This window comes from Cylas formicarius, unplaced genomic scaffold (assembly GCF_029955315.1).
Source record: "Cylas formicarius isolate icCylForm1 unplaced genomic scaffold, icCylForm1.1 PGA_scaffold_4__25_contigs__length_36172078, whole genome shotgun sequence".
NCBI classification, from domain to species: Eukaryota; Metazoa; Arthropoda; class Insecta; order Coleoptera; family Brentidae; genus Cylas; species Cylas formicarius.
Window position 1 is genome coordinate 4,139,127 of NW_026844334.1, and position 10,004 is coordinate 4,149,130.

The 10,004-nt window shown below is 34.9% G+C and overlaps 1 protein-coding gene across 1 annotated transcript; it reads left to right on the forward strand.

Annotated features, from left to right (window-relative positions):
- Positions 1 to 11: 11 nt before the first annotated feature.
- LOC132700736 (uncharacterized) lies at positions 12 to 5,679 on the forward strand. Its single transcript, XM_060668250.1, has 2 exons — positions 12 to 148; positions 3,719 to 5,679. The coding sequence occupies exon 2, from the start codon at positions 3,737 to 3,739 to the stop codon at positions 5,129 to 5,131; it is 1,395 nt and encodes a 464-aa protein (XP_060524233.1). The 5' UTR covers positions 12 to 148; positions 3,719 to 3,736; the 3' UTR covers positions 5,132 to 5,679.
- The last annotated feature ends 4,325 nt before the right edge of the window (positions 5,680 to 10,004 follow it).

A 10,004-nucleotide genomic window follows, 5' to 3' on the forward strand; every position in this document is an offset into this window, starting at 1 on the left:
GTATACCTGTACGACCGCGTTATCAGTGACGTTTTCGACGATGCGACGGTCGTTTCACTAATTCTTGAACGGCCTGTGCCCGGTCTATTGAAAATGCTTTCGCGAAACATCATCATAAACAATGATCGATCGGTGAACAATAGCTGAGGTAAGTCGTCAGACCGTCAGGAGACGAAGATAAAGTGCGTGGCTGTAATACGAAATAGTTTTGCGCTAGTTCTTCGCTTGGTTGACGGGAAGTTTGGCGCAGCAAAGCCCAGTGACATCGGGATCGGTTTCACGCGAACAAGAAAAAGAGAAACGGAGACGGTGTATAAATGTTTGGTTTGGTGGTCTTCGATTTTTATCACCGAATGAGTAGACGAAATAAATTGGGCGATTTTTATCGCAAACCTTGTAAATCAACTCGCCACGTAAGCGTCAAAGGGAGGATGTTTGTATGAACTTACACTTTTAAAATAGTACATTGTTATAATATACAGAACGTCCTGTATATTAAACATTTTTAAATTCGTCGGACTTTGTGAACATACTCCCTTAATCATTACCCTATACATAAGTCTTGTCGTTTTCGACATATTTTGAATTGTATGTCAATAGCATTTGTTATACAGGGTGAGCCAGAGTTAATCCGACAAACGTCCAAGCTGGGTTTGTTTTCGACATCCAGGGTGTCGAAGTTTTTATTCAAAAAACGGTTTTTTATTAATTATCTCAAAAACTTTTGTTTTGGTAAACTTGCCGTTATAATTTGCATTTATCTTTAAAAAAGGGATCAACTCTTTATATGAGAGGATTTGTTCGATTGTTTCAGAAACAATTTGTTTCTTATCGAATATTGGTGTTATGTGCTTTTTCTGGTTTATATGAATGGCTAAAATATAGAATAAAGTCGTTTAAAAATCTGAAAATATACAAGGTGGGTCAAAAAGTAGAAGTTGAGTTATGAGAAAATGGTAAATACAAAAGTTGTAGACATTGTGAGGATGCATAATTTAAAATTATTTTGAAGTATACAGGGTGGTTCTAAAAAGCGTGATGAATTAGACGTCGATTTTCTTAGGCACGCTATTTTTAAATTTTGTTTTGAATTCGTTTTGGAATTATCAACTAACCTGACAGTTTTTCCAACATTTTAATCTCTCTTCAAAAATACTAGTTCTCACACAAAAAGTTACGATAGCCCTATTATTTTTAAAAGCAGATCGCTCAAATGCTTATCCAAAAATGACGTAAAAGGTATATGCGACCGAATTTGAATTAGATATTGCAGGTTTCTCATAACAAACGACTATATTTGGATCCTTTTAAATGACAGGCCATATATTTTTTTTTCTGATAGATTTTGAAAAATTCTAAAACAAATCGCCCATCCTCAAAAATATAACGACGCAACTAAACTGCCAAATCGAATTTTTGAAATAATAAAATAACTTACATAAATTAAGAATACCGACATAGAAAGATGTCATCTCAAACGCACACAGATGCAAATTGGAATGAGACCGAATGATTTTACGAAGAAATAAAAAATGTATTAAGAAATGTTGCGAATAAGAAGTAAAATTTACTTTTTTTATGCACTCATATAAAACAATGAACCTTTTTCCAATCAAATTGAACAAAATGGACTTTTATAAAATGAGGATTTTCTTGTGCCTGAATGTGGGCGCCATGCTGATTGAAGATACCAACGCGAGTGAAATTTCATTTATCAGTACAAACCACCTTCCAAACATCCATCATTTATTATTCGGCCCAGGTTTCTCTCAGAAGAGGCAAAAAAATGTTGCCTTACCATAAATAAAAATGTTTATAATAATTAATAAAAAAACGATTTACTATAAAAACTTTGGGAAAAAGTCTAAACATTATATAAAAAAGCTTCTTTGTTTCAAATCTAAACAAATCATTTTTTATTTTTTTATCGTGCTTTGCATTAAAAAAAAGGGATCCTTTGTTGTAGATTTTGATAAATTCCTAAATGCTATACTGGGCAAGGAGATGACGGCAAACTATGACATAAAACTAACAATCGAGCATTGGCGTTTCTTAATTTTATTTTTTAATTATGCATGACCAATAAAGTTTAGAATAAAAAAATGTGTATATAACAATATAGTACTTTAAAGTTTGTCAATTTTTTTAATATATAAACGAATAGAGTATAAACCTTTTGGTCTAAAGCGGGGGACGCTTCGTGTGGGCTAACAGTCTGTCGCTAATACCTCCATTAAATATTAGCTCATATCTATCAAAGCGCTTACTGAAATTCGCTCTAAAAGCCCTTCAAAGTACCGAAATTGACTAATGAACCAACCAAAACTGCGCCGCTACCGAATCATCCGCAAACAAAAATTGAAAAATTACTCTTAAAACTTTCGCTATTTATTTGACACTTATTTGGAAATTTAACAACAAATGCAATTTTTTTTAATATATAATTATTTATATGTAATTAATATTGAAACTATTAATTGTCATTTTATTGCAAAAGCTAAACAATAATTCAAAGGTTAATTTAAATATTCCTTACTTATACACTTCACTTTTTATAAATAATGATAATAATAATAATTCATTACTTCTTATCGGACATTTGTTATATGTTTTTTTTGGTTATTTACACTAAAGGGCTAAAATATAAAAAAAAATCTTTTAAAAATTAAGTAATTTTTTTTGAGCATTTTATATTTATATAAAATTTATATATTTATATCTTACTTTCAATGAGAAAAAGAATAAAAATCAGAAATTTGATTTTGAAATGACAGGTAAGAAGCTAGCACCAGCAAGGTTCTGAAATTATTACATTAAAAATGTTAATTTTTAAGTATAAGATGTGGAGACAAAACCAGAATTCAAAAATAATTTTGTAGTTTGTTTATCGCAATTTCTTTCTCAAATTCAAGCCAGCTCGGGATATTTAAAGCAAAAAGTGTATAAGGAAAAACACCAAATTTAAGTGATACGAAAATTTATAGTTAGATACGAAATAAGGCAAATTAATGAAAATTGAGGTTTTAGATTTTCAGCACCTCATAAAATAAGTTTTTCGACATGCATTCTTTTGCTCATAAAAAGTAAGAGGATATGTATGCCATCTCCTTTTTGACACACCTTGTATATTTCATTACATTGTAATGGACATGTGCCAGCATTTTTCTTGAACTATCAAAAGTAATCATGTAACAATCTACTTTTGAGTCAGCCTATAGGATTCTTGGCCATTGCGACAAAAACTTATAAAAAAGTTCTGGATTTCTCCTTCATCGGTTGTTGTTGAATCGGACTTACTGACCTTTCGCCAATCATCATGTTGGCTTCTTCGGAGCTTAACTTAAACTGTCTCGTTTGTTTTGCGGGAATAGCTTTGGGTTCTCTATTATCTCCAGTCATAGCGAATATATTTATTGAAGCCTTTGAGAAGAAAGCCCACACCATCCATATAAACGCTACGTCGATGATACTTTTGTTATTTGACCTCATTGTCAAGAATCCCAACTAGATTTTCTTAGACATTTAAGCTCTAAACACCCTAACATAAGTTTTAAACTTGGATTAATTACTAATAACAATAAAAAGTTCTTTAAAAATATAACTTTAAAACCAGATTTACCACTTAAAAATATTTCTTTCCTTTGCGGCCAAATGAGAACTATTGGAAACAACCAAAGTACCTCTCTACCTATACATCGCTTTTTTGCTACAATTTCAGTAACCCCGATCTTCGAAAATGCTACCCAAAATCTACCTGTGCCCGACCGACAAAAAATACGCCTGTTCTTGGGAAGGCGCTGCGGAAGACATCCTCGAACACTTCACCGAAGAGCACGAGGAACTTCTCAGCTTCTCGAACGTGGTGCCCGTGGATCTCCGCGTATCGTCCGAAAACAAACTCGTCTTCTTCGACGAAGAAATCTACCTCCACCAGGCCAAAACCGACGGGGATCACCTCTACGTGTTCCTGAGATATCTCGGACCGGAAACCATCGCATCCAAGATCACGTTCGATTTGGAGTTGGAACACGAGGGCCGGAGGCTGGACAAGAAGTGGATCACCGTGAGATGCGGTTACTTCGCAGTCAGTCTGGAGTCCGTGAGGCTCTTCGCAGACACCAATTCCCTCAATTGCGTTCTATCTGTTAGCGGTGATTTCAGAATCGCCAGCGGCGAAGAAGAATACCCTTCGGAGGAAGTTTCCAACGATTCGACAGATGGGGAGCGCGGACTACACAACGGCGTCGCTTTCTACGATCCGTCGCCTACAGATTCCGGCATTTCAATGGCCGACAGCCTGAACCACCCTTTGAAAAGGCAAGCAAGTCTCGACGACATCAAGACAAGATCTGGCGAGAAAGCGTGCGACTTGACCAGGTCGAAGACCTTCAATTTCGAAGAAATCAGACGGAAGACGCCGGCGCGACGCCACCCAAGTACCGCCAGCTTGGAGTCGATCAAAGAAGACGAGAGAAACCCGGAATTGCTCTGCACGAACTGCGAGAGCGTGATGAACCCGCCGATCTTCCTCTGCATATCCGGCCATAACTTCTGCACGAGCTGCGGTCTAGCAAAAAGAGTCTGCGTCGTGTGCGACGAGAGGATCACCGAAGAGCGGAACTTGGATCTGGAGGAGAAGTCGATCAACCACACGTACGCGTGCAGGAATCGCAAGCTCGGCTGCTCGAAGAAGCTCCCGTATCTGGAGATGAGGAAGCACGAGGTCAACTGCAAGTATTGCTTGTACAAGTGTCCCGTGGAGGAATGCGGGTACACGGCACAATTCAAAAACATGCACCACCACCTGAAGCTGATCCACAGCAGCACCAAACTCCTCGACACCTTCATCGTGGGGTTTCAGAAGCACAGCGAAGCGTTCCTGGCGAGCGAGGACAAGGGTTTCTTCTACTGCCGCGTATCCGTCGCAAACGACACCGTCGTCTGGGAGGCGAAGTTCTGCGGTCCGAAGGAACGGGAGTTTTTCTGCGAGCTGAAGTTCAAGGAGCGCGGCCTGAAGACGCCGCAGCTTCTCAGAAACGTCGGCGACGCGTACCGCATCGAGATCCCGTCTCAGGAACTGAAACGGATGAGAGTCAAACCGAAAAACGCTTTCCTAACCATCACCAGGTGATACGCTGTGATAAAGACGCTAATCGCTGATAACCTAAGGCTGTATTCGTGTGTATATGTTGTAAAACTGCGTGATTATAAATATAAATGTTTAATTTGGACGGGAGATTATGCGGGAGACGATTTAAGCCGTCGCCTTTTTTGTTCGGAATGTGCGGTCGGGCCCACGAATCACGCCCGAAAGACGTTTGTTCTGATTACGTGTTTATTGAGACCCGTGGAGGTGGAATTGCGGCGGTAAATTTGGATTTGTAGGAGGACGGTAATAGGCAAGGTCGCCGCTGGGGTGTCGTCGTCACGTACCGTCGGAGGATACGTTTTAATGATCTATGTAAAAAGTATAACGGCACAACATATGAATACTGAGCTAAAAAACAGATTCCTAAATTATCGAAGCATTCTTAATAAATCGATAAAAACGCCAAAGCTAATTATTATAAAGAACAAGTAGAAGAAAATGAGATGTGCCCGAAAAACCTCTGGAAAGTTGTTAAGTCTATAAGTAGCAAACCAAATACAAACATCCCCAGTATTAGTAAAAAGACAATAGCAAACGAATTTAACAAATTCTTTTCAGGTATAGCAAGAAAAATTAAAGAACCGCAAAGTCGTAAACCTACAAAACACTTTGTTCGACATAATATCTCTACAAATGAAGTACAGGAAATAATTAAAGAGCTAACGTCAGAAAAGGCCCGTGGGTATTTGGTATTATTGGTATTGGTATTAAAGGGGGGCGCCCTCGCGGGCGTCCAAGCACTTAGGCCACCAGATGGGCCCGTTGTGCCCCCAGGCCGCTCTAGAGGGCGTCCAGAATGCCGCCCCTCCTGTAGAAGGTCAGCAAGGGCAAGGGAAGGGAAGGCCCGTGGGAATGATGGAGTAAAACCAGACATTATTAAACATATCAGTGAAGAAATAGTATTACCATTAACTAATCTGGTTAACCATATTTTTGCAGTTGGTATTTGTCCATCTGACTTTAAACTCTCTGTTGTGACTCCAATATTTAAAAGCGGCAACAAACAAGAGATGACAAACTACAGGCCCATTTCCCTAATATCTACAGTGGCGAAAGTTTTTGAAAAAGTAATAAAACCAAAACTAACAAAATTCTTAGGAAAATTTAAAATAATTTCTGATAAACAATACGGCTTTCGAAAAAATACAAGCACGCAAGATGCTATAACATCACTAACGTCAAAAACTTATGAGAGTTTGGGCAAAAGTAAAACTTCTTTATGCATATTCCTAGATATCGCGAAAGCATTTGACACCGTTAATCACGCACAGATATTTGAAGCATTACTTAACTGGGAGAAAGCAACGCGTCTAGATTGAAGATGAACTAAGCACTCCAGAGTCTATTACATCTGGTGTTCCGCAAGGGACAGTTTTGGGCCCAGTCTTATTTATAATTTACTTAAATAGTATACTCCTAAAGGAATTTCCTGGAAAAAAACGAAATGAAGGTTATTAATGTTTAAATTAAAAAGAACGTTTCTTGATTGAGAATCGCCTCCGCATATACAGGGCGTCCCGAAATTGCTGTGCCAAAGGCAAAATGCATTGCATGCAGGGTTTGCATGGAGCCGAAAGTTTTTTTTTATTAATATTTCCGAAACAGGTGAAGAGAAAGTTTTTTTAATTATTCTCTGAATCTGATTCCAAAATTGTATTGTATTGTATTTATTCACAGAAAATTCAAAATTCGTTTTATTTGGGGTTGCTTTAAACAATAAAAAACACATTTTGAGGCAGTTGGTCTTGGAAAATATCCTTTTTAACAAAACCGGCGAGGAACTCCTCGCAGCTGGACCACGTCGTACGTAATTGACAGATACCAACTGACAGAAATCGACAGTCAAAAGTCCAACTAAACAATTAACCACAAAGGGCACACCACAAACATATTGTCTGGCGGTAACGCATTTTATGTACGTGGGCAAGCTTCCGAGATCTTTACCGGAAAAATCAAAACAGAACATAAAAATAATATCAAATTGGTGCACACCCAGCGGTACCACATAAATGCTAATGAATCCTTGGCAATTTCTCAGAAACTAACCGCATATTGTTTTCGACTAAAAAATACATAAAAAAACATAATCTCTATAGATATTTTGGAATTTACATATTTTGGTCTTATTCAACATAATATCTCTTAAGGCCTTTCCATGTATATTTATAACATTAATAACACTATAACATTAGGAATATAAAGTTATATCACCCATTGTTTTTAAGAATACACATTGGACAGCAAGACGAAGACTCTACTCTAAATAAATTATTAGAAAAAAATTACAATGGACGGCAAACTTCGAAAAAAATATATAAAGAAAATTTTAAGATTTTTTTCTAAATAAAAACTACTATTCAGTAGAAGACCTTTTTGAGGATGAAAATGTAAGGTAATGTTTGATTGGGTCTGATCTTCAATATATACATTTCTTAATTTGTTTTTTATTTATTTTGTTGCTGTTTTATATGTCTGATATATTCCTGAAACTCTCATAAGTTTATTTATATAATTTTTTAATCTATTCACATCCACATTTTTCCTTAAATTGCTATGGAAATAAAAAACTTCCCCTGTATTTTCCGGTTTTGTTAGGTGGGTAAATAAATTTTTAGCTTTATAGAATGACCCACATACAAGGACTACATCCTTACCATTCTGTAAAAGTAAAGCATTTAATTGCATTGCTAGTGTATTCTCAACCACCAAGATATTATGCATAAAATTTTATTGTTATGGCGTATATTTGGAGTAAGAGAATCCGAGGATGGTTCGAAGAGCCGACTTTAAAAATTGGTTTGCTGTCATTGTTTTAATAGATACAGTAGGTAATACGCTAACAGGTGCTTTTATTATTAAAAATTGATTAAAATTGATTAAAATTATTAAATCGGACCAAAATTAACTAAATAAACAAAATTGGGCTAGAATTTTTGTCCATTAAAATTTGATAAAAAAAATTATTTGGTTGATTTAGAAATGAAATAGCGGTACTCCATAGTCAGAGAACAAGAAGTTTTTTCTTCTTTGCATAGGCCCGTAATATTTCGGTATTGCTTTAGCCAGCTGTAGAACTAACTGTCGACTTCTTTAATCATATTCCTTTTTTAAAATTGCTCTCGCATGAGAAATATCTAATATAATTTTTATCCATCCATGACTGTATAGTGATTTCAGAGATAATTGGCTTTTACATTTCACATAGAATATGAACCAACCAATTTTAATTTTACATCACTTTTGCATTAGATCTTAATTTAGTAATTTCGTGTATACATGAAGTGCTAACTTATCTCCTAAGTTTAATTTTTTCAAATATCGATAAGCATTTTGACTTTTAATGAAACGGTAGTAAGGCATTGTTGATCGAAGTTGTTCAAGTAGATATGATGCAACTTTTTGCGTCGTAATGAAGTCGTAAATTTTCGGTATTGATCCGCGTATGGCATGACAGAAAATAGCAAAGTATTACTTAAAAAAAATGGTTATTGAGTACACCTTTGCCAAAAAAATTATGTTCCTATACAAGATAACTTCTTGAAAGAGCACAATTTCGTTTACCAGTAATAATAGAGAAATTATTCCAAAACCCATGCCACATTTCAATGGCTTTCATTTTACATTGGCAGGCAGTAAATTGTATTATATCGAAATATTAGGCAATTAATTGACATTGACATCTTGTCATTAAATATGTAAATTTTTGTTAAATTCAGCAATTAAAGATTAAGGCAACCAGACAAGCACATATGCTGTGTCAGTTGTGTCACTGGTGCAGAGAATGAAAACTTTGTGAAAGCTATGATTGATGGATTCAAATACCTACCACAACTTTTTCTTCTGTTAAGTAAAATTAAAAGGAGGAATTTTTGTTTAAGATGTTGATTTTATAGAAAATAATACTAGGCAGAGGCTCAGAATATGGAACTCATTCGTTGGTGTAGTATGAAGACTTTTAGGCCATAATATGAATACAAACTTAGTGGATGAACATCTAAGGATAGAAGACTCCATCAGGAAATAAGGACAATTTAAATTCGCTGTCATGCAAGATGAGCCATGGTGGCTGTTGTTGGTTGTTGGAGAGAAAAGAAAGAAAAAATAAAATTAAAGAAAAGAAATAAAGCCAAATGAGTGTTTTAAATTATATTTGAAACAAAAAGCGATAGAAAAGTATAATATTATGAAAGTATTATTATTATTATAAAAAAAAACACTTTTGGCATTATTCTTATTTTTAAATGAGTGAAGGAGATTAAATTACGTACTTCTATCATTCTTAATTAAATTGAGGGAAAACCCTATACAATCACACAAAAAATATATACTTTTTTATTTTATGAGATACTTATAAACTTTTGTATATTAAAAGACCAACAGGGCTAATTTTGGAAGATAGAAAAAGAAGTGTAAATACAAAAGTTTAAAGATTTTTGCTCTCTGATCATTAGCAAATGTCAGAAAAAACAAACGACTATTGCAATCTGTCAAAATGGCAGCAGCATAATTTTTTAAAAATGGAATGGCCCTATATGTTATTAGCTTAAATCGTGGATCCATTTTTCCTGATTTCAAAAACATGTAGTTGATTGATATTTCATTTATCTATGTTTTGCAGCGTAAGTTATTAGTTAAGTTATTTAAAATGCGTTATACTGAAGAAGAAAAACGTCAAATAATAAAATTACATTATTCAAACACTAAAAATATCAATAATTTGCTAATTTGCTATTAATACACGAGGAGATAAAATCAATATATATATATATATATATATATATATATATATATATATATATATATATATATATATATATATATATATATATATATATATATATATATATATATATAT

What these genes read in the sequence shown, in the direction of transcription:
- LOC132700736 (XM_060668250.1), top strand. Translation starts at nt 3,737, where the DNA reads ATGCTACCCAAAATCTACCTGTGCCCGACCGACAAAAAATACGCCTGT.